At 40.6% G+C, this 24,708-nt stretch overlaps 1 protein-coding gene across 1 annotated transcript; it reads left to right on the top strand.

The window, feature by feature from the left end:
• Positions 1-3,228: 3,228 nt before the first annotated feature.
• On the top strand, positions 3,229-22,673 carry LOC130078553 (dynein axonemal heavy chain 2-like). Its single transcript, XM_056244101.1, has 8 exons — positions 3,229-3,312; positions 5,983-6,164; positions 7,412-7,482; positions 9,846-10,016; positions 10,385-10,613; positions 17,656-17,766; positions 20,290-20,529; positions 22,500-22,673. The coding sequence occupies exons 2-7, from the start codon at positions 6,017-6,019 to the stop codon at positions 20,508-20,510; spliced, it is 951 nt and encodes a 316-aa protein (XP_056100076.1). The 5' UTR covers positions 3,229-3,312; positions 5,983-6,016; the 3' UTR covers positions 20,511-20,529; positions 22,500-22,673.
• Positions 22,674-24,708: the final 2,035 nt, after the last annotated feature.

The raw sequence follows: 24,708 nt of genomic DNA on the forward strand, positions 1-24,708 counted from the left end.
GAGCAATTGGAACATGGAAGTAAGCATCCTTTAGGTCTACCGTAGTAAACCAGTGCTGCTGCTTGACCGCTTGAAGAACATCGGTTATGCGCAGCATACGAAATGGTAAGATCTTCAGGAACTTGTTGAGGCCGCGAAGGTCGAGTATGGGCCTTACACCGCCATCTTTCTTTGGAATGATGAAGTAAATGGAGAAGAACCCACTTAGCCGTTCTGACCAATCTACTGGTTCGATGGCACCTTTCTCCAGGAGTTGTGCTACTTCTTGTCTTAAGGCAAGTGAACTGTTGGGGTCTGAGACTACAGTCATCCTGACCCCTTTGAAGGCGGGCGGCCGCCGTCGGAACTGCAGCTTGTACCCTTGGGTTAGTGTTGCTATAACCCATGGGTCGGGAGTTGTTGCTTCCCAGTAACTGAGCTGCTGATAAGAAAACTGTCCGACGGCTGGCCGCGGACCCTCAGGACCTACGTCCATGGCCTCTAGCATCCCTGGTGGGCCGTTGGCCAGGTGCTCTACCCCTAGGGGCCTGAAATTCTTGCTGACCCCGAGCCCGGGGCCGCTGAGCAGAATTTCCTACTCGCGGTGATCTCGAAGGCTGGCTCCTGTGAACATCACCTGAGCGTGCTGAAAACGTAGAGCGTGGTAGTTCATACCCCCTAGAAGGCTGACGGTAATTTAAGTGAGCCTGTGGAACTCTCCTCAGGTCAGCAAACTGCTGCCTGGTCTGATTCACCTGGACACTACGCTCCAGTGTCTCCTGTGCAGCTGGCCCAAAGAGTTGCCCTGGAACTACTGGAAGGTCTCTCAGTGTTCTCCTACATGCCTCAGACAGAGGTGATTGTGCAAGCCAGACTTGGCGGCGTGCTTGTGTGAGCGTTGACATCAGCCTTCCCAGCTCCCTTGTCATGAATGCTATTGCCTGAAGGGATGCATCACTTAAGTTTTGGTTAAAAGGATCACTCCCTGATGATTGAAGGGATTGAGACAGGGCCAACATGATATGGGAGAGAGAATTGCCAATGCGACCCATTCGTGCTGCTGTGTTATATGCCTGGATAAGATGGTCATCTGTAATCCTACATTGAGGCCGGGGGCAACGAACATTAGGCCTCAATACCTCCTCTGGGGAAAGAACAAAAGAGGCAATAAATGGATCAACCTTAGGCATCTGACCCAAGCCATAAGTGTCTGCATCCTGCATCGCAGCCAATGCCCTGCTTGCACTAGTGGGGTGCGTAAGCGACCTAGGGTTAGCCCAACATCTTTGCAACTCCTCGATATAATCCTTTGATGGTGGAATTGTAAGAGGAGAGGGTTGCGCTGAACCTCTGAAAAAAGCACTAGAAGAGGTTGGTCAAGACCCAAGCGAGCCAATGCAGCCTGAAGAGCCTGCTTCACTAGCTCTTGCTCTGACTGTGGACCTTCTGCAGATCCATGACCAGCTTCCTGGGAGCCATCATGGGAGAATTGGGATTGATGATCAGATAAAACCTGCATCTCTCCATCAACATCATCATAGAACTGGCTCTGAGAAGCCGCCATTGAAAGGATATCCTCCTCCCCAATGGGCGACTCCATAGCAGGGGCTTCGACTGAGGATACTAGTCTCTCGCCCGGTTGCAACTTCATAAGCAAAGCCTTAATCTGAGCAAACTCAGCCGCCAGCACGTCCACCTTCTTCCCTAAAGGGTCTTCCTTGGATCTTTTACCAGCGGAAGCACTGGTTGATTCAGTATTTTTACGCTTACTTGTTGTTTTACGTGGTGGGGGTGGAGGTAGCGACTCCCCCAAAAGCCCTTGCACCATGGTTATCCTTGAAGTCCTCCTCTCTGAAGACATGACGCTACAGTTCATGCAGGCATCTTCTGTGAGGCCCTGTTTAAGGTGTTCTAGGCCTAAACAGGAAGGGCAGCAGTCATGCCCATCATCCGCCTGGAGAACAGCCATGCACAATGTGCAAGTATGAAGTAACTTTTCCATTTAGGCTCCGGAAGATATTTGGTAGGTCGAGCGGAATCACTCTGACTGTTACTGTCCTAAGCAAGCCTTGCCAGAAAACGTTACTAGAGAATAACTTCTATACAATATATTATACACACACAATTATTGAAGTGTACATGTAAATAAATATACTACAAATATTCTACCATAATTATTGTGTGTATATTGTTATATACACACCAGGCACAAGCTTAACTCTTTACAACAATGCTAGACTAATTCAATAACACAGTAGATGAGTATTGTACCTATTGTAGTCCAGATACCAATCGCCATACAGAGGGCACACCCTCCAAGCGTGGTCTTACTTACTTACTTACAGCTGCAAGTTGTTATGGCCCTTTCAACGAGCGAAAACACTCTGTCTAGCGACCAACACAATGCCAGGAAAACGAGAACGAACCCCAGCATAAATGTAAACAAACTCACCAGCCGTGTTGCTTTATTTCGTTATCAATGAATCCGTTGCAGCCTCTGGAGGACGCGCAGTCGCGAGACACCAACGAATGTTTTCTGTTGCGAAGCTGTGAAGAACGGATTCCAGTTTTTTTTTTTTTTTTTTATATATAATCTACGACCTGCATACGTGCACGCGAGAAGATTATAGGGACAGTCTGCAGGAAGTCACGGGGTTAAATAGGGGAGCACCCCGAGTCATCCTGGTCACGAGGGACATTGTTTGTATTAGACTCGACCTATGCATTGCAACGAGAGATAGTATCCAGTGTGAAGCACTGCCTCTGGCGGTCAGGAAGAACGAAATAGAACCGACAAAGACAGACTGAACAGAGAGAACTATACAAACGACCACTAACGAGGTGAGGACAGGTGACACAAATGATAAAGACGATGAACAGGTGGATGATTGAGGGAGTGAATTCAGGTGTGGAGACAAGGAGGATTCTGGGTAGTGTAGTGAAGATGACGAAGACAGAATGGTGCAGACGATGACTGTGACACTAATAAGTAGGCTACTAGGATTTTAAGGATTAAATGTTACAACGGCTTGCCATACGTATTTCTTATTCCCAAAATTCAAGCATTACAGTGTTTATTATTTATTTGTTTATTTACAGCTGGGTTTTTTTGTGTATTCATTCAAAGCTTCAATGACTTTAGACACATACGCAATATCCGTGCACAGAAATCCAGCGTCATGCGCCGTTTCCATGGAGACGCGTCCACACAGTCCCCACGCGCAGCGGCGTCCGAATGGGGTTTACCGCTTGAAACAGTTTGAAAACTTTGACTTTACGCTCTTTTAGTCATTTATATAGTTGGAAGACGTTGTCTGAGGCAATATCTCAGAGGTAAGAGTGATATTTTGCTTGCTTATTTGAAACTTAACTGAGACTTTAAAAATTAAGACGGAAACAAACGGTTGCTCTCTGCCTTTAGCACAAACATGCCTTATTGTAGGTTGAGGCCTAACGTTATGTACTTTGATATTTGGTGACTTCTTTGAATATGTTAGTGCTTTACACAACACAAGACATTTAACAGCTGATTTGTTATAAAATAACCATGTCACTCGACACCAGTCAGTAAATGAACAACGAAGAGAGATATATAAAATCTCACAGGTGTTTCTCCAGGCTTTTATATTACAGTTAACGTTAGATCTTTAAAATCATATGGTTTAGTTCCACAGAGAGCTAGATTCCCGAAGTATATAATCAGTCACAAACTTGGCTTTGTCATTTCATCTGATGGAGTGTCTCCCAGACTTATTTTAACTGATCAAACCTGCTGCCTTCCAAATTTCATCTGATCTGACGGGATCTGCAGTTTTAAATGATTTCCATTACTCACAGACTCCCTGTCTTACCTTTTCCTTTTCATCCCTTTTGTATTGCCTGCAAAACTGTCTGCTTTATTACATACAGCACTCAACAAAACTGACAAGTTGGGAGCTGAATCAAAGCTTCAATAAAGAAGGAGGGCCTGCTGGTGTTGACAACTAAATGTGGAAATGGAGGGAGAGACATCAGCTTGGAAAAGATAAATAGTTTATGAGCTAGATATTTTTTGCTCTCGCTTCCTGACTGAGGCAGATTTATCCATATCGTCTGTCTAAGAAGAGACTACGAGAAAAGGAGGCAATACTGGGATGCTGGGAAACTCATAGCAAGTCTGTGCTAAAAGGTTCTCTGATGTTCAAAATGTTTGTTTTTTTCTGCCTCTGTTCATGCTTTTATTTACTTGGACCAAGAATGGCTTGGAGAAATCACAGAGCTCTAGACAGCATCATTAGGATGTTGAGCACATTTTGTAATTGAAGTTTCCCTGCTGTGAAGTCTGTGTGCACATTTATATTGGTAAGGTTTTGTAATGTGATGATAAGCATATTACGTTTTGTGAAGGATCATGTGACACTGAAGGCTGGAGTAATGGTGCTGAAATTTCAGCTTTGCCATCACAGGAATAAATTACATTTTCAAATATTTGATTATGTTGATTTTGTAATAACATCTTTACTGTATGTTTTTATCAAATAAGTAGCCTTGTTGAGCATTAGAGATTCTAATCAAAAACATACTAAAACCACATAGAAACCAATATATAATTAGAATGTTTTTGATATCCTCAGCTTTATTGTTGTCACTTTCCCGTCCTTAACGAGCCGTGTTATTTGAGGTATAGCCTAATTCATGTTCATAGCACAAAAATAGTATATGGCTCGAGTTATGTGACAAAGTTTAATATATAAAGGCACAATATGTAAGATTTTGGGGTTAAGGTATATAAAGAAAAAAACACTATAAAAATGTTATATTTTGTTGACTTGTGTACGTTATCCCAAATGTTTCCAACAATCCAGAGAAATCAGCTATTTTATCCAGGGTAACGGCCCGTATCAACGTCATATCCGCGTTACCCTCGATTTAAGGCTTTACTTCCGTAGAAAGCACGGAAACACCAAAGACACCTTAATATAATGCATTTTATTAGACAGGTGAGCAACTGTTTGGCTACCTTTATCGACAGAAAACGAATCGTTATATAGCTCAAAGCGGTTAGTCTTATTGATTGAATCTTTTGTTTTCTTGATTTACCGCGAGTAACATGTTTGTACCATACCTTAGAAACAATATTTTGTCAAGTGGCAAACATAGCATAATCAGAAAAAGCTTTATTAACAGTAATACAGCATTTTCTCTACCAGACAATGTAGTTTAAAATTAATTGCATGCCGTTTAGCATCACATATCATCCGGCGTTTTTTTATATTATATTCAAATATCGATCTAGTTCACTGCAGTGTGCAGCCACAGAACTATGTATTTTTAGTATGATTTGGACATTTTAATCATAAAATAAACATAAACAACAAAACAAGAGGAGTGCGGCATATAAGCATAATTAAGGGTATGCTCACATATCGCGTCTTTTGCGCGCTCAAGTTCGTTATTTCAAATGTAGGCGCGCGGTATGCGCGCTCATAATGGAAGCGATGCGCTCGTTTTTTCCATGCGCGCCCGCGCCGCATCGAGATAAAAACATCTCAACTTTTCAGAATGCCGCAAGCGCACCATAAGCGCACAGTAGGTCACGTGACAAGAACCAACCGGAGCGCAACTGCCCTAGCGCTTTGGAAAAAGGAGCGCCCAGCGTTTTCTTTGCGTTTTTAGGCGCTATATGTGAATCCGGCCTAAAGCTCCAGTGCTCCTCCATGAGACTCATTAGCATTCGCTCCACCGGCCTTGTTCCACTCCCACGGCTCTCGGCCCCGCCCTGCTTCATACCACAATAATGTTAATACAACTTTAATACATTAGCTCAACCATGAACACGTTTTCTGAGTCCCGTCGGATTGCTTTCCATCGGCTGTGTGGAGGTGAAGACGACAACTCCCATGATTCCACGCTCATTCACGGCGTCCTCAAGCTACGCATTTGTTATTGTTTTGAAGAAGTGACCTCTAGTAGCGAGTTTGTGGTTATTGTATGACTCTATCTCTGCCTTACTCTTACTGAAAGGTAAACGAGCACACAGAGGTATCAGTCCCGCAGGATGGCTGACCCAGGGAGCCCCGATCCTGGCCGTTCATCTTCCAGCATGTCCAAGCAGTCTGTCTCAAGGAAAGGTCACTCCAAGAGCAAACGCATATCCTCCACACCGGTCCCCAGTGACGTCCCTTTAGAAGTGCCAGAGGTTGCAGGTATGAAAAAGAAACAATCTCTTATCTGTCTGTTATTTACAATGTGCTGAAAAATGCGGCATAATTTAGCGTCATTATGTTTTTGGCAATGGTGCCAAAAATGTCAGCATAATGGTATAGTGATGCAGAAAACTATGACAGAAACTCCTTTAATGCCACTCAACGCTACCTCTAATGCACTCATACTTATTTGAGTTATTTTATGAAGTAGACTGTTGTGAGCACACACACAATCTGCAGTTAATGCAACTCCATTTTCACATACACACCGACACTACTTTGATTTTTTTGTAAAGCCATAAAGTAGTGCAAGGCTCTACCACAAGCTAAATCTAGGACCACTCCATCTAAGACCATTGTGTTTATTTTCACACTTCTTATTGTACTCACATTAGAGCTGCATGATTAACCGTTAAAAGATCACAAACGCGATTTAAACATCCACGTGATCTTATTCCTAAGGGACAATGATTCGGCAATGTCTAATACACCTTTGACAAGTATCACAGCGAACACTCAAATATCATTATGTCGGTGTTACAATAATAATTATCACAGAAGTACTGGGATAAAAGTTTATAGTTCGGATATAAACACTGATGTCTACAGTAGTGATCAAAATGGAGTAAATTACCTTTTGAAAGTAAATTGACGCTTCAAATAAAGATTGTATCTAATACACCAGTAGGAAATAAGTGATTGGTCAATGCGGCTGCATTGACACCGATTGGTCAATGCAGCGCCGCTTCAAGTCACACACACGTATTGAATCATTCATTCAAGAGATTTGTTCAAAAACACTGATTCATTCAGTAATGAAACAAGTGAGGTCTTTATGAGTGAGTCATTGAATCATTCATTCAAACCGATTAAAAAAAAAAAATACATTCAAATTATTTAAACAATTTTTAAATAGAATGCAGCAATTTACATTTTGTCCGAGACTCTGAACCTCTAGTAAATAAAATGTTATTGAGTCTCAATTTATCTAGAATCGTTCTAAAACTTTGTGCTTGATATGTTTTACTTATTCACTTTTTTGGTCGGTTGTGTTTGTGGGCACCACATTAAAAACAAAGTTATTGCAGATGAACCATCGTTTTATTATTCTGGTCTTTCCACAAAACTGCAAAGGTCATCTAGACCTGAATGAATTATGGTGCAAAATGTTTTCAAATCTGAAATTAGACAGTTGTTTGAATTATTTTTTCGCATGATGTGTTTGTGTATGGTTTTTTTTTTTCCAGTTGAGAAAGAGAAGCCTGTCTCAGAGGTGGATGTTTCAGCAGAAGTAGAAGATTCCTACACGAAACGGCTGGTAATTCACTCATACATGCTAAATTACAAGCCTTTAGGCACAGACACTGATAAATCACCTCACAATGATTGGGATTCTTATCTGATTATAATCTGCAATTTATAATTTTCCCCTCGCGCCTGCGGTCCTGGTTTACTAATCAGTGCTTTCATATCTGCGTTATTGAGTTCTTCTAATGATGTGAGTGAATATTTCATCCGCTCTCCACATGCTCCGTGGGCTTAAAGGTCTTGTTTGGGCCGCGTTCACGTATGAGACCTCATCATCGATCACACAAATCTGGAGGATGGCAGCAAGATAGTTCAAGAAACACTGCTAAATTCCACCCAATGGTCTTTAAAATAGAGGAAGAAGAGAAGCATATTGTTGAACTGTAATTTCCGTTACTGGCTCATGCATACGCATGACGATGTCTTTGGCTCAAAAGAGATAGATAACCCCTGGTCACAAATGATGGCTGATGCAAATAGCATGGGAGGAGGAGATGACTGAGAAAGTGAGGGGCGAGTGGGCAGAGCAAGCCAGCGAACTTATAGCATCTCTGTCCTTTCATCAATGAGGTTAATAGAATTAATTACAGCCCTCTGGCTGGAAAAAGGCAATGGCATTTACATGCAGTGGCTGAGTGTGTCCGCCCCTGCTGGGAGACCCTGTAGAAAAAGCAGCTGGTGAGCCGGTTGTAATGACATTTGTTATAGTAATGCACATTCACTGACATTAGCCCTTTAGACAAATATCAATATGTTTATGGTAGTTATGTGATGCTTTTAGCATAGGGATATGCCTAATTATTCGTGTGTTGCGTTGTGTCACGCGACTTCTGAGAGGATGATGACATGCAAAATACTCTCATCATATAATTCAATTCAATTCACATATATTTGTATAGCGCTTTTCACAATACATATCATTTCAAAGCAGCTTTATCAGAAAATGCATGTCTCTACATTACAATTTAGAGTGATCTGTTATCAGAGGGGACTGTGTCCAGGTTACGCGTTTCAGAAATATACATATGCAAATCACACAGTTAGCTAACATTGTATTAATTTAAAGGCAGATAAGGCAGAAACAATGAGCTCATAAGAGTAAGGAATGCATGTTGTTTACAAATGATTAGGATATATAGAAAATTGAGCAAAAAGTGTTGGGGAAAGGTACTTTTAAAAGTGATGCATATTGAGTTACTCTCCAAAAACGTCACTTATTTTGTTGCTGTTTATGGAAAATAATGCGCGTTTGCATGACTTTTTCAGACCTGGGCTGGGCTTGCTTGCTTGTTTTTTAAACAAAGGTCAGCAGCAAAGACATTGTTTAATAAAGTGAGATTAAATACATAAAGTACATTATTTAACATATTTAAAGGTGCATTGTGTAATATTTAGGAGGATCTGTTGACAGAAATGCAAGTTCATATACATAACTATGTTTTCAGTGGTGCATAAAGACCTTACTTAATGAACCGTTATGTTTTTATTACCTTAGAATGAGCCATTTCTATCTACATACACCACAGGTTGTTTATTTACAGACATGTTTCTACACTATGTTGTTCTTCGTGCAAAGAAGCTAGCTTAAGTCAACGAATAAAACACTGACACAATGATTTAAAAAAAAAAAAAAACATTAAGAATAATCAGAAATGTTTATTGGGCATTCTTGCGTGGCTGGATGTTGGGCTCATGAACAATAATCACGTTGTCTGATTTTGCCAAAACTGATTTGAAATCAAAACCCAGCCGGACAGTAGAAGGGATTTGCACAAATCAAACAATGATTTGTCCCGAAAGAATAATTAATTCTCAATTTAGAGTTTGTTATTATTCGCATGGTCTGATGCGCGTGAGTGTGGGCTGTGATTGGATGATGACCGGAGTCGTGATCATTCTCAAGTGTCGTGTTGCTGTTGTATCAGTCAGTGGTTAGATCAGCGTTGCAGTCTATTTAATTGGGACAAGCGAGGTCCCATACGGGACAAATAAATTAGGCCCAAAATACGGGACGTCCCGGCTAATTCGGGACAGTTGGCAACCCTATTAACTGGCAACTCTCTGCTGTCTCAGACGATGACATCTTTTCCTGTCGGCCACCGTAAATTCTGTTGGTTGCAATTCACAACCTCACCACTAGATGCCGCTAACAATCACACTGCACCTTTAAAATAGAAAACAGTTATTTTAAATTGTAATAATATTCCACAAGATCACTGTTTTTATTGTATTTTTTGATCAAATAAATGCATCCTTGGTGAGCATAAGAGAGTTATTTCAAAAACATAAAAAATCATACTGACCCAATATTTTGTCTTGAAATAAAAAAAATTCGGATTGCTATAATTCTCTAATAATTTGTTTTTCTTCCAGAGAGAAGCATTTAAACAGCATTTAGCATTGAGTGGAATATCAAAGGAGTCATGGACAGAGGAAAGTGAGCGAGCCTTGGATAAATTCATCTCAGACACTTCTGTCAGGCTTCTCATTGTCTACCATGACCCTTTCACCGGCCTACGCGTGGACTACGCCATGCCAGCTCAGGTATGCTGCAGCTCTATTTCAAGAAATGACATTTAATGTCCCAATCAGAGCCTTTTGTGTCACGATCTCATAAAGATTTTTCAGGGTTTGAACGTGCTTGTTTTTCATAATAATATTTTGAGTTTAAATTTAAAGAAGGGACATGCAGAGCTTTCATAATAAATGTGTTATTCATGCGTTGTTTTATTTCCAATGCATCTGGTGACTTGCCAGAATACCAAAGATCTCATTGTTTAATAGTGTGTCTTGACCTCTGGTGATCCATTAGCACTCAACAACATGAATTACCAACATTTTCTCTTTCCCACTTTATCCATCTTACATCACTCTTTCTCTCTCTCTCTCTCTCGCTCTCTCACTCCCCTCAGGTGGTGGAGCAGATGTCCTTCTTGATCCGGGCGGAGGACAGTATAATCACAGAGGAGAGTTTTAGGAGCTCGGTGCAGTTTGGTTCTGTGAGGGGAGGGGCCATAGAGGGTCTCCTCAGGCTGATGAATGGCATTCACACACCTCAGGTCACCCTTAGCACTGCCTGGCCAGAGACCGCCAAGAACAACTACTCTGTAGAATTGCACCGCTTCATTACTAAACTTACAGGTAATGACAGATAGTCACAGCGCCATCTACTGTGGGCGCTCCTTAGACGGTAGCATACCAGTAACCTCCTGTATACGCTTGCATGTTATTTGCCATCACTTTACAGTTTTCACAGCATTAAATACTTGTATTGAAATGCATGAATAACACTTGAAAAGGGGGCCATGAGGGTGCCAAGGCTGTTTTATAATCACACGCTGAATAAAGAATTGCTATAGGGTTTACTTTGAAACAATTTTCACTCAGAAATTGCTTATCAGTTTCACAGATACTTTCAGAGAAATGACATCATTTTCCTATAAAACATATTCCGATAATTTTTATTTACAACTATTCACTTACAGTCTTTGATTAACATCTCAAACTCTTTAAAAAACACATTTTGCACAGAACTTTTCTTTTGCATTGAAAACCTGTTGCAGAGGGCAGACCAGGTGCCTTGTTATTTTCATACCTTACATGCTCATTGAAGTTCATTGACTACCATTTTCTATTCACATATTACATATCGCAGGTTATTCCTCTCATCCATATTGCAGCCGACGGCTTCTTTCACATATGTGTCTTTCACATTATTAGGTTGAGCCTAAGCACTACTGACCTGCGATCAGATTCCGATTTTGTATTTTGATTTACTCTCCATCAGCTTAACAGGCGTAGCTGATTCAGAATCAGTGCTTTTCTGGGGTCTTTTTGCACAATGACTGAGCTCCCCCCACCGTCAGCCATTCAGAGGTAATCACCTGGCACAGTGGAGCACCGTGATGGTTCAATTATTATGCTCATCAGTCCAATCAGCACACCCACATCACCCAGAGCAGCACGAGTCTGACTAAACAGAAATAACACAGCGACCAATCACAGGCTCTTTTTATACGGGGAAAGGCACTGCCACAGTGCTCCTGGGTAATCAGAAAGACGTTAGTATTTTAACAATTGCTTTTTGGTTCTCTTCTTTTAGCACATCGTTCAGTAGATCTTGTTCAAGGCGTTTGGCCTGGAGGCCAAGAAATACATTTTAAAGTCAATGGAGATGTATATACAGATGACTCAAATACCATAATTAAAATGGATCCAAAGGCAACTTTGCATTAAGTTAACAAATAACAGTGAGGTCACAAAGTGCTCTTCAGTGATGTATTCAGCTGGTTAAGTGGTATATTTTAGAGAGAATTGAAGTTTGAAATGAAAGGATTGAGTAAAAGCCACAGGTATATTGATGTTAGCCATGCTTTTTCCAAAAATAACGGCCCAAGCTTTGTTCATTCTTACTCTGAGGTAAAGCCTTGGCACTTCATCTTTCTCATTCACCAAAGCGGAAGAATTTGGGCTAAGATTTGTGCTGAATAAATATACACTCACCTAAAGGATTATTAGGAACACCTGTTCAATTTCTCATTAATGCAATTATCTAATCAACCAATTACATGGTAGTTGCTTCAATGCATTTAGGGGTGTGGTCCTGGTCAAGACAATCTCCTGAACTCCAAACTGAATGTCAGAATGGGAAAGAAAGGTGATTTAAGCAATTTTGAGTGTGGCATGGTTGTTGGTGCCAGACGGGCCGGTCTGAGTATTTCACAATCCGCTCAGTTACTGGGATTTTCACGCACAACCATTTCTAGGGTTTACAAAGAATGGTGTGAAAAGGGAAAAACATCCAGTATGCGGCAGTCCTGTGGGTGAAAATGCCTTGTTGATGCTAGAGGTCAGAGGAGAATGGGCCGACTGATTCAAGCTGATAGAAGAGCAACTTTGACTGAAATAACCACTCGTTACAACCGAGGTATGCAGAAAAGCATTTGTGAAGCCACAACACGCACAACCTTGAGGCGGATGGGCTACAACAGCAGAAGACCCCACCGGGTACCACTCATCTCCACTACAAATAGGAAAAAGAGGCTACAATTTGCAAGAGCTCACCAAAATTGGACAGTTGAAGACTGGAAAAATGTTGCCTGGTCTGATGAGTCTCGATTTCTGTTGAGACATTCAGATGGTAGAGTCAGAATTTGGCGTAAACAGAATGAGAACATGGATCCATCATGCCTTGTTACCACTGTGCAGGATGGTGGTGGTGGTGTAATGGTGTGGGGGATGTTTTCTTGGCACACTTTAGGCCCCTTAGTGCCAATTGGGCATGGTTTAAATGCCACAGCCTACCTGAGCATCGTTTCTGACCATGTCCATCCCTTTATGGCCACCATGTACCCATCCTCTGATGGCTACTTCCAGCAGGATAATGCACCATGTCACAAAGCTCGAATCATTTCAAATTTGTTTCTTGAACATGACAATGAATTCACTGCACTAAAATGGCCCCCACAGTCACCAGATCTCAATATCAATATGGGCCAACATTTCTAAAGAATGCTTTCAGCACCTTGTTGAATCAATGCCACGTAGAATTAAGGTGCTGAAAGCATTCTTTAGAAATGTTGGCCCATATTGATAGGATAGCATCTTGCAGTTGATGGAGATTTGTGGGATGCACATCCAGGGCACGAAGCTCTCGTTCCACCACATCCCAAAGATGCTCTATTGGGTTGAGATCTGGTGACTGTGGGGGCCATTTTAGTACAGTGAACTCATTGTCATGTTCAAGAAACCAATTTGAAATGATTCGAGCTTTGTGACATGGTGCATTATCCTGCTGGAAGTAGCCATCAGAGGATGGGTACATGGTGGCCATAAAGGGATGGACATGGTCAGAAACAATGCTCAGGTAGGCCGTGGCATTTAAACGATGCCCAATTGGCACTAAGGGGCCTAAACTGTGCCAAGAAAACATCCCCCACACCATTACACCACCACCACCAGCCTGCACAGTGGTAACAAGGCATGATGGATCCATGTTCTCATTCTGTTTACGCCAAATTCTGACTCTACCATCTGAATGTCTCAACAGAAATCGAGACTCATCAGACCAGGTAACAACCAGTCTTCAACTGTCCAATTTTGGTGAGCTCTTGCAAATTGTAGCCTCTTTTTCCTATTTGTAGTGGAGATGAGTGGTACCCGGTGGGGTCTTCTGCTGTTGTAGCCCATCCGCCTCAAGGTTGTGCGTGTTGTGGCTTCACAAATGCTTTGCTGCATACCTCGGTTGTAACGAGTGGTTATTTCAGTCAAAGTTGCTCTTCTATCAGCTTGAATCAGTCGGCCCATTCTCCTCTGACCTCTAGCATCAACAAGGCATTTTCACCCACAGGACTGCCGCATACTGGATGTTTTTCCCTTTTCACACCATTCTTTGTAAACCCTAGAAATGGTTGTGCGTGAAAATCCCAGTAACTGAGCAGATTGTGAAATACTCAGACCGGCCCGTCTGGCACCAACAACCATGCCACGCTCAAAATTGCTTAAATCACCTTTCTTTCCCATTCTGACATTCAGTTTGGAGTTCAGGAGATTGTCTTGACCAGGACCACACCCCTAAATGCATTGAAGCAACTGCCATGTGGTAACGATTTATGTAACGATTTATAGACCACCGCGATATTCTGCTAATTTTATTGAAGATTTTGCTGAATTACTCTCTATTATATCGGTTGATTTTAAGTTGTTTATTATTACAGGGGATTTTAATATTCATATAGATAATAGTACAGACAATAATGTCAAAGAATTTTTTGCACTTTTAGACACCTTTGACCTCACTCAACATGTGAAAGAGAGTACACATACTCATGGTCACATTTTAGATCTGGTTATTTCGAAAGGTCTTGATATGTTATCTGTCATGGTTAAGGATTTAGCCCTATCTGATCATTTTTGTGTCTTTTTTGAATTGTCTACTACTTTTAATTTGCCAGTAAACTCTGTTTTTATCAAGAAAAGGTACATTAGTGAAAATACTCATGTTCAGTTTATAGAAGCTATAGCCAGATCTCCAACAATAAGTGCTGAGTCAGTTGATGCACTTCTAGATAATTTTAATGCTAAAATATTGAATGTCATCGATGGTATTGCACCAGTAAAAGTAAAGAGAAATATGAGCAAACAAAAATCACCATGGAGAACCACCATGGGGGTAAATGCCCTTAAAAGAGAATGTAGGAAAGCAGAACGCAAATGGCGGAAAACTAAATTACAAATTCATTACGACATCTATAAACAAAGCCTTGGCAATTTTAATATTGAGTTATGCAGGGCCAGACAGCAACATATATCGGAAATGATCAATAATAGTATTAATAATACCCGCACTTTATTTATCATGGTTGACAAGCTTACAAATCCAATACAGCAAGCAACATCAGAATTCGCATCTATTATGAAATGTAATGAATTTGCGTGGTTTTTCAGTGAAAAAATTATTAATATTAGACGGACTATTAGTACTACACAGTCTGACACTGATTCTCTACCGTTACTACTTCCACCAAGACATGACTTGGTTACTATGTCGCAATTTAATGTAATCGATCAAAAATTCCTAGAAGAAATAGTTAGACATCTTAAATCTTCTACGTGCTGTCTAGACATACTGCCCTCAGACTTTTTTAAAACAATTCTTAGCTCTATAGTAACAGATCTGCAGCAAATAGTCAATAGTTCTTTGCAATCAGGCATTTTTCCAACGTCCTTGAAAATCGCTGCCATTAAGCCTATATTAAAAAAAAGAACAATGGATGCTTCTACAATGAATAACTATAGACCGATTTCAAAACTCTCTTTTATAGCCAAGATTATTGAGAAGGCTGTATTTATTCAATTAAATGAGTTTGTGACTTCAAGTGGTCTTTTAGATAAATTTCAGTCAGGTTTTCGACCACAGCATAGCACTGAAACTGTCCTAATTAAAGTTTTAAATGATATACGGCTGAATACTGATTCTGATAAAATAACAGTTTTGGTTCTATTAGATCTCAGTGCAGCATTTGACACTGTAGATCATAGAATTCTTGTAGATAGGCTGGAAAATTGGGTAGGAGTCTCCGGGACAGTCCTTGATTGGTTCAGATCTTACCTGAATGATCGGAGTTACTTTGTTACCATTGGAAATTCTGAATCTGATAGGGTGGGCATGACATGCGGAGTTCCACAGGGATCAGTTCTTGGACCGCTTCTGTTCAACCTCTATATGTTACCTTTAGGCCAGATTCTACAGAACAATAACATTAACTACCATAGTTATGCCGATGATACTCAAATATATATGTCTCTTGATTCAGACGATAACAGTTCAATAGACTCTTTGTGCCACTGTATAGAGCAAATAAAAACCTGGATGAATCTAAATTTTTTACAATTAAACCAAGACAAAACTGAGGTTATTGTGTTTGGCAACAAAAATAAAAGAACAAGTATTATTAAAGAATTAGATTCCCGTGCCTTTAAAACCAGGGATCAAGTGCGTAATCTTGGTGTTATGATAGATTCAGATCTCACATTTAACAGTCATATTAGAGCGGTCACTAAAACAGCATTTTATCATTTGAAAAATATATCTAGAATCAAAGGCTTGGTGCCTCAAAAAGACCTAGAGAAGCTTATCCATGCTTTTATCTCTAGTAGGGTTGACTACTGTAATGGCCTATTAACGGGACTTCCGAAGAAGACTGTAAAGCAGCTGCAGCTTGTTCAGAATGCTGCTGCTAGATTATTAACCAGGACTAAGAGAATAGAGCACATCACTCCGGTTCTTAAAACTCTGCATTGGCTCCCAATCAGTCATAGAATAGTTTTTAAAGTGATGCTCTTAGTTTATAAAGCACTGAATTGTTTAGGTCCTGAGTACATTTCTGAAATGTTTCAAAAATATAAACCAAGCAGGGCTCTTAGATCAATGACCTCAGGTCAGCTAGTGGAGCACAGAGTTAGAACAAAGCATGGAGAAGCTGCGTTTAGCATCTCTGCTGTACACGACTGGAACAAATTACCAGAAGATCTTAGATGTGCTCCAAACGTATTGATTTTTAAATCCAAGTTGAAAACATTTCTTTTTTCACGTGCTTATGACTGAGGTCTTAAACCTAGCTGTACTGTTCAGCCTTACAGTTTCTTACGTCTTTTTATCTTGTTGTTTTAAATTTTTCTTGTGTCTGCTTGTATCTTGTATTTTATTATGATGTTTAATTATTTTTCATTGTAAAGCGCATTGAATTGCTTTGATGGATGAACTGTGCTATATAAATAAACCTGATTTGATTTGATTTGATGTGATTGTTTGATTAGATAATTGCATTAATGAGAAATTGAACAGGTGTTCCTAATAATCCTTTAGGTGAGTGTAGACACTGTATCTCCTACACTAACAAAAAGACGCAATACACTCTGTAGGATTAGACGCACAAATACACACGCACACACAGTTTTCGCCTCCCAGCCAGCTGACTCATTCACTTGCCGTTTTTTTTTATTTTTTATGTCTCATTATTTTCCTTCTGGTGTATCCCGTTTGCTTGTCTTTGTTCTCCCTGTAAAGGCCAATCGAATGCTGTCATTGTGTTCCTACACTCTCTTTACTTCAATGTCTCATTTCTGCCGTCACAGAACGGAGCAGCTCGTCTAACTTGCACACACTGGCCTTGTTCCTTTTATTCTTTTCATTTCTCAATAAGCTTTGCACTTTTTGTATCTCACTCTCTTTTTTCTGTCTCCCTCCATCAGACTTTTTCTTATTCCAGCAATTTCTTGTGACAGACCACTATTATCTTTTTATCTGCCGTTTAAAGTGGCTGCAGCGAGCACCGTTTTGATGTCCGTCATGGAAGTAGCAGCAGATACTGTAGAAAGCTACAAAGAAAACAAATAGCAGTTGTAAAAAAAACTGTTTGTGACTGTTGAGCTGACATGTGCCACACAGGCATAAAAGCTTAGCAGTAAACTTTGATCATGTTTCCATTAATTGCTCTTGTGTTGATTAATTTCGCCAGCATGCAGAGCACTGTAAAGTGGGCCGGATTTGCTGTCTACAGCAGTAAGAGATGAGGAATGACATGACGGATGTGATGATGTGCTGTGCCGTACGTGGTGTTGCTAGTATGAATGACTTTCACTGATCAGATTACTGATGTCCAACTATTGTTCTTCTCCACAGACAGCAGATTTAAACATCTAGGCAGCACAGTGCTCTACGTCCCTCTGGAGGCTCTGCAGCACCGCCCAGAGGAGGCCGTCGTGAACAAGAGTCTGGTGCAAAGGCTGGAGAGTAAGAAAGCGGCCGTGTGTGTATGCATGGGTGCTTGTGTGTGTGTAAATGGGGGTGTGAGGGCTTGAATAATTTCTGATAGAGTGGACTGTGAGGAATGAACAGTGTGAATAGTACATAAGACGCAGGAAATTACATCTACCGTGACAGTCCGTGGCTAGAGCCTGTGAGTGTGATTTACACAGTAACCACAGCTGAAGGGCAAAAATAAAGGGCTAATTCAATTCAACACTGCCATGCTGCTCTAAGAGAGTTAAAGGAGTCTTTATTAAATTTGGTGGTCCTGAAGGGGTCCAGGGTTAAAAGGACATTCTGGGGGCACTTGGACATGTTGGAGGAAAAGGTATTTTAGAAGTTAACTTTGGAAAAAAATTGCAGGACACAGTATGAAGGATACCCCACTCAGGGTCTTTTACAGCAGGCAGCAGAGCAGAGGCTGTTTGTCCTCCAAGTGCTTTTATTTTAAATTTCTCCACTGTGTTAAAGTCCCTTTCTTAACACATGTTCAGTTTAACACCAGTTCCCTTCACACAAATGCACATTCTGGCATGATTCATCAGTGCTTGTTATTAAAATATGCCGTTTGTGGTCGGTAAGAATTTTTGTTTTATGTTTTTGAAAGTCTATTATGTTCACCAAGGTAAACAGTAAAACAGTGATATTATAAAAATCTTATTACACTTTACAGTGGACTGTGAGCAAACTGACTGCCACTTCTCCTCTTAGTCTTTCATTCAACATATTCACAAAAATCTAACCATTAACTGAAGTGAATTAACACAAAATATAAATGTGGAATAAATAAAATAAATATGGTTTTGTGTGCCAAAATTATTGGTTTTCTAAATTCGAATGAGTAAAGATTAGTAGCTAGTATATTCTTATTCATATGGTATGTTTTTATGTTCACCTTAGTGATTAAGTGATAAGTCATGACTTCCTGTTTTACTGGGCTCTAAATATAGAGGTGTGACGCTTTATCATGTTTCCATTATATGCTCTTGTGTTGATCCATTTCACCAGCATGCAGAGCACTGTAAAGTGGGCCGGATTTGCTGTCTACAGCAGTAAGAAATGAGGAATGACATGACGGATGTGATGATGTGCTGTGCTGTACGCACAGGCTAAATTCCAATAGTCATCCATCACTATGGGAAAGACCTGAGAATACAGTAATGATTTTGATTTGACAAAATATTGTTGAGCTACACAAGTCATGAAATGGCTTTACAATAATGGTTTAATTGTTCAAATACTAATTTCCATTATCTGAGCAATAATTAAGAAGTTTAAATGTATGCTGAATAAAATAGGTAAAATTGGTGACAATCTAAAAAAAAAACAGACGTTAATTTGCTTGCTACTCTTGGTAGATTGCGTTGGTCATTGTGGAAATGATCCGACTGTGTTCTTTAATTTGCACGTCATCAGTAGAAGTTGCATGCCTAATTTGCCCTTTTTAGTAAATCTGGCCCTTAGACATGTCATACATGCAGCATATTTTGCATATTACATGTATTTTGCATCACATAAAACACAGAAATATTGATGATTTGGGGCATTTTTATACCTTAATAGGGCAACATATCCTGGGAGATACAACTCATTAAATCCAAAATATAAATAAAAAAAATTCTTTTGAAAAAAGTCAAAAACGTTTGACTTAAGGCTAGATGATATAAAAAGTGATATGAAAATATTTTTTGCTGATCATTTTCCACTCTTGCCTGTTTAAGGGTTAATGAGTTCTTGCTGAATAAAAGTATTAACTTCTTTAAAAAAACAACAAAGAATCTTACTGATCCCAAACTATATTATATTATTTCTGTTTTTGTTGTTTTGTTTGTTTTTTTGTATTTTTTTTAATCCTTTGTCAAAATTGAATGACTTACTCGGCCTGTGAAAAGACTTTTTTGGCTGACATCACTTTGACAAATACAGACCATAGCCATTGTTTTAGGGTGTTGTATGTTATTCAGCATTACTAAATCTTGCCAGTAGTTAACAGTCTTTTAATGCTGGTTAATTTAAGTTAATCACAACCAAAATGGCAAATAGCTGTAGAATTACCATTGGGATGTGATTCTATCCTGGGAGAACTTGACCTAAAGTGAAATTCAGTGGAGTATTCGGTTGCATTCAGAACAGAGGATATATTAATGTATATATATTAAAATATTTAATGAAAGATCACGTAAGGGGTGCACACAACTTTGTAAACGATGGGCATTTAAATTCAACAGAATTCTTTGGCCAGAGATTCCATGCAAACCTATTTGTCTGGTTTGATTAAATATAATGCAGCACCTTACAAACCAAAACTCTCTCTCTCTCTCTCTCTCTCTCTCTCTCTCTCTCTCTCTCTCTCTCTCTCCTCTCTCTCTCTCTCTCTCTCTCTCTCTCTCTCTCTCTCTCTCTCTCTCTCTCTCTCTCTCTCTCTCTCTCTCTCTCTCTCTCTCTCTCTCTCTCTCTCTCTCTCTCTCTCTCTCTCTCTCTCTCTCTCTCTCTCTCTCTCTCCCCCAGTGGTGATGATCCACTGGACACGTCAGATAAAAGCAGTGCTCAGCGCTCAATCCGTGAGTGACATGGGAGACACCTCAGGCCCGCTGGAGGAGATCTCTTTCTGGAAGAGTCGCTGTGCTGATCTGGACAGCATTAGTAAGCAGCTGCAGAAACCTGGAGTCCTGTCATATACAGGCCATTCTTCAGCTCTACACATCAAACTACATCCCACCCTTCTGTGAACTAGCCAAGCAGATCCAGGTACAGCCCAGTACCTACATACTTGTGTGTGTGTGTGTCCATGAGTGTGTGAAAAAACTGCGCAGGGCTACATGGCAGGAATTGAGCCGAGGGGTAATGGGCTGAACAAGAACATTCTCTGGCTGTTGATGATTTATATGCGCCTTCCGAGCGGCTTCTCCTCACCCCTCGGAAATGAGGCCGTCTCACATTCACTCTTCGCTATTAAGAGTTGGCCCGGCTCCTCGTTTCAGCGAGAGACGGAGCCTGTCTGTCAGCTTAGTGTCGCACCCTCATTGTCCTTTAACACTGATTTTAGATCAGTTTATGGTTGTTCTTATAATGACTTGGGATTGGGGTTTAGATAGAGGAAGCCGGTCCTGCATCAGTGTGGAGGACACGTGTCCCTTTTTCTGATTGTCATGCCTCCAGCTTCATTCTGCGCAAAACTGCAAGGCTGCAGCAACTGCCATCCTTAATTTTAAACAATCTCCAAAGCCTCTGAAAAAAATCAATGTGACCAGTGTGAAATAATTAAACATCAGCTCTATTTGACCTTCAGGGGCACCCATGGCTGCTTGTAATAGTGGCGATGTAGAGTCGGCTGTGTGCCTGATCACTGTCCTGTAACAGCCAATGTTGTGTGTCAATGGTGGCACTCACTTTACTTGGATAAAACCCTTTAAGCTTATTCTGATGTCGCTGAAGTTGACCTTAACTGTGCAAATTGACTTCAGGGGCCAGTTGCATAAACATAATGAATAAGTTAAAACTGTAGTTGTGTCCCAACTGATGCACTATACACTTATACACTATATACTTATGCACTCAACCGTGTAGTGTAAGAACTTTATAAGGTTATTTTGTCATTCAACAACTCCCTCCCTATAAAGTGTCCAACATTCTACGCTTCGTTTTATCGGTTAATTACAGTAAGTGCATCATATGGGTTTTTAAAGTGCACTTTTTCTTTTTTGAATTTTCAGTGTGAACACACTAATTGTACTAGAATAGTGCATTAGTACTCGAATTGTGTCTTAACAACTAGTTTAGGTAAAGTCCCGATTATCCTGATAGTTCTACAGATTGTTTTAAGAGTGATTGAATCTGCTCGGAAGAATGTCGGGGCCGCACTGATCTCAAATCCTAAATATCCAACATGTTAAATATTTACGATCTGAAATCCTGTTGTGTGAGAGGAACCCCTGAGGACAAACGTCCACACACTCTGTAGATTGTCACGTGGAACAATACCAAATTAGAAAGTGAGCTGCCGGAAGACGAAAGCAAAACACAAGTTCATCCAAACCTTTTTCTTTTTTCCCACACAATTTTCTGTTAAAAGCAGTCCAAATTCTATTATCGCCATTTCTTCTTGCCATCGTCCGCCATGATTGTTTACTCTAAAGTCATGTTTGACTGCAAGAGATTTCTGGAGATTTCCCATGTTCACAGTCGGGACTCGAATGGATTTGTTAGTGTATGTTGTGCTGTTGTGGTCACATCGCGGCACTCCACACACTATAGGAACAAAACTGTTGAATATATGATTTTTAAAAATCTTTTAGTGTTGGCCAGCCTCAAGCAGTTATTGCAACTGACCCAGATGAGTAAAATCGGTGCAATGTAAAAACTCAATTATTTGATTTGGTTTAGGTGGTGTTAAGTGGTGTCTGTCTGTTTATCTATTGTCTGTCTGACTGGTCTGCCTTTTGTCTATCTCTCTCACTCTCACTCTCACTCTATCGTCTGTCTGTCTGTCCTCTCTCCTTATCTAATATCTTTTTGTCAGTGTGTCTATGTAGTTTTTTAGTTTTACTTGTTGGACCCCCAGGAAGAGTAGCCAAATGGGGATCCGAATAAACAAATCTATCCATCATCCATCCATCCAACCATCCCTGTTTGTCTATGTGCCTGTCCTGTCTGTCGATCTGTCTGCCGGTCTATCTGTCTGTTTGTTGAAGTAACATTGTTTTTGTTTTGTTCTCCAGGACAGCACTTTGCAGGCTCAGTCTAACGTCTCCTTCCTGTCCTTACTGAAAGAGCCTTGTGAGGAGCTTGCTCAGCTTAAACCTCGCGAGATTGTACCCAAACTCGCTCACATCCTCAACCTCTATTCGTGTGATATGGGTCAACTCCAGCTACTACAACACCCGTGACAAGATCACAGCTCTATTATCCAAGGTACATCATTTTTACCAAGAACCTGACGTTACTCTGACATTATCTTCTTGCTAATTGAACTGTTGTTTAAAAGCTCACAATTGCTCATGTGATTTGCTAAAATATTCTATTATATTATGGAATATGTGATCCTTTTATTTAGTATGATAACATCGTATGCACATTCTACAAATGCAAGTCGCCTGTGCGAAATGATTGAGTACAGCAATACATTTATATCAGTGTTTCCCAATCCTGTTCCTGGAGGCACACCAATACTAAACATATTTGAACTCTTCTTAATCTAACCCACCTGATTCAACTCATCAGCTTGTTAGTAGAGACTCCAAAACAAGAATATATGGGTCAGATAGGAAGACATCCAAAATGTGCACTGTTGATGTGCCTCCAGGAACAGGGTTGGGAAACACTGCATTATATGTTAGGTTATCTCTTTATAATATCACATGAGTGAATTGATTTTTCAATGCTCTGACAATGAGATTGATCCACTACACGTTTTTATTGTTATGCACAACCCTTTGTCTAGGAAATCAATCACTTCATGCATAATTTTGTATGAATCAGCTAATCTCTCATGCTCAGAGGTTTTCCCTCAATCCACTCACACAGACCTATAGTATACAGTCATATTAGTACCTGCTGTCTGGCTCCCACACCCCCCCCTCCTCTATTTCCTGCACATCAAAGTTCGGATTGCTTTGGGCTCCGCCACATAGATAAGCCATCAGCCGCAGTAGCGTAGCACATGTAACACGTGTTCTTCAGATCAGAGGAGCGGGGCCTTGCGTCTCTACGCCACCCGCTCGCATCGGTTCACTTGCTTTTCATTTCCATCCCGGGCTCCTTGAGAGCATCAGGGAAACCGTTTAACCTTCTGTAATTACGCTCTGACCCTTCCTCTGCAGGAATCACATGGTACTACTGCCACTTTGTTTCTCTCTTTTTTTTTTTGTCTGTTTCATTTTTCTTTTTTTCTCTTTTTCATTCTTTTCTTTGAAAACACATCAAGGCAATCGGACTGCTACAAAAACATTTGGTCTAATTGGTTCCTGAGGGGTGAGACCGTGCGCACAAGCTGAAATGGCCGCATTAAATCAGCAGGTTTGTTTTCCAAAGGGCCACTTTTATTCTCTGAGGTCATATTTGCACCTTTGACCTGCATATGGTTAATGAGTTCAAGTCTGGACAATCTTTTTTTCCCTTTTGTTTCCTTTATGTTCAAACTTAAAGAGATAGTTCACCCATCAATGAAATTTTGTCTTACCCTGATTTACGATGGTAAGCCTATTATTAGTGTTTATGTTTTAGACATGTCGGGATGGTTTTCGCGGGAAATTGCGTACATGCGTCACTCGCCTGTGCGTGTCTCGTCATATCCATAATGGTGTGGGAGTGGCAGAGGTTAGTTGTCACAATTAGTGAGAAAGGTTGACATGGAGCAGTTAAATCTCCAACCTCCGGGGAATCACCCGGTTAAAAAAAGAAAAAACGCCGAACAGAGGAGAGTCTGCTGGCAAAAAGAGACCTCGCGACAGAGCTTGTAATAAAACAAGAATCAACATTGGCTTGGTTTTTTTCGGAGATGGAGAGAACTGAGGGATTTGAAATGTTGTAAAAGGCGACGCAGAGATGATGGTGTTTTTTATCACTCAACAGGCGAGTAATGTATTTTATTAAACAGATAAATAGCCATATAGCTCTCTAACAGAGTTCACTGTAAAGCCAGTATTTATTGTGAAGGGTCGTTTCAGGTTCATGACCTTTTTCCAGGTCGACGTATATACCGGTGACAGGTCGAGTTGCAGACAAACATACAAATATAACGGTGTCCTGCCACGGAAAGATTTTACCCCAGCTCGGGGTAGCCATCAGTAGCCATCATAGACAGTAAAAGAAATGGACACAGCGACCCCATAGATTTCAACGGAGAAAAGTGAAGTCAATTAGAAGCACTCACTTCCTGATGGCTGAGCGTATTGCGCAGGCTCAAACTCAGCTTGACGACGTAGATGT

Source organism: Rhinichthys klamathensis, unplaced genomic scaffold, assembly GCF_029890125.1.
Source record: "Rhinichthys klamathensis goyatoka isolate OS25496 unplaced genomic scaffold, OSU_Roscu_1.1 h1tg000909l_1, whole genome shotgun sequence".
NCBI lineage: Eukaryota > Metazoa > Chordata > Actinopteri > Cypriniformes > Leuciscidae > Rhinichthys > Rhinichthys klamathensis.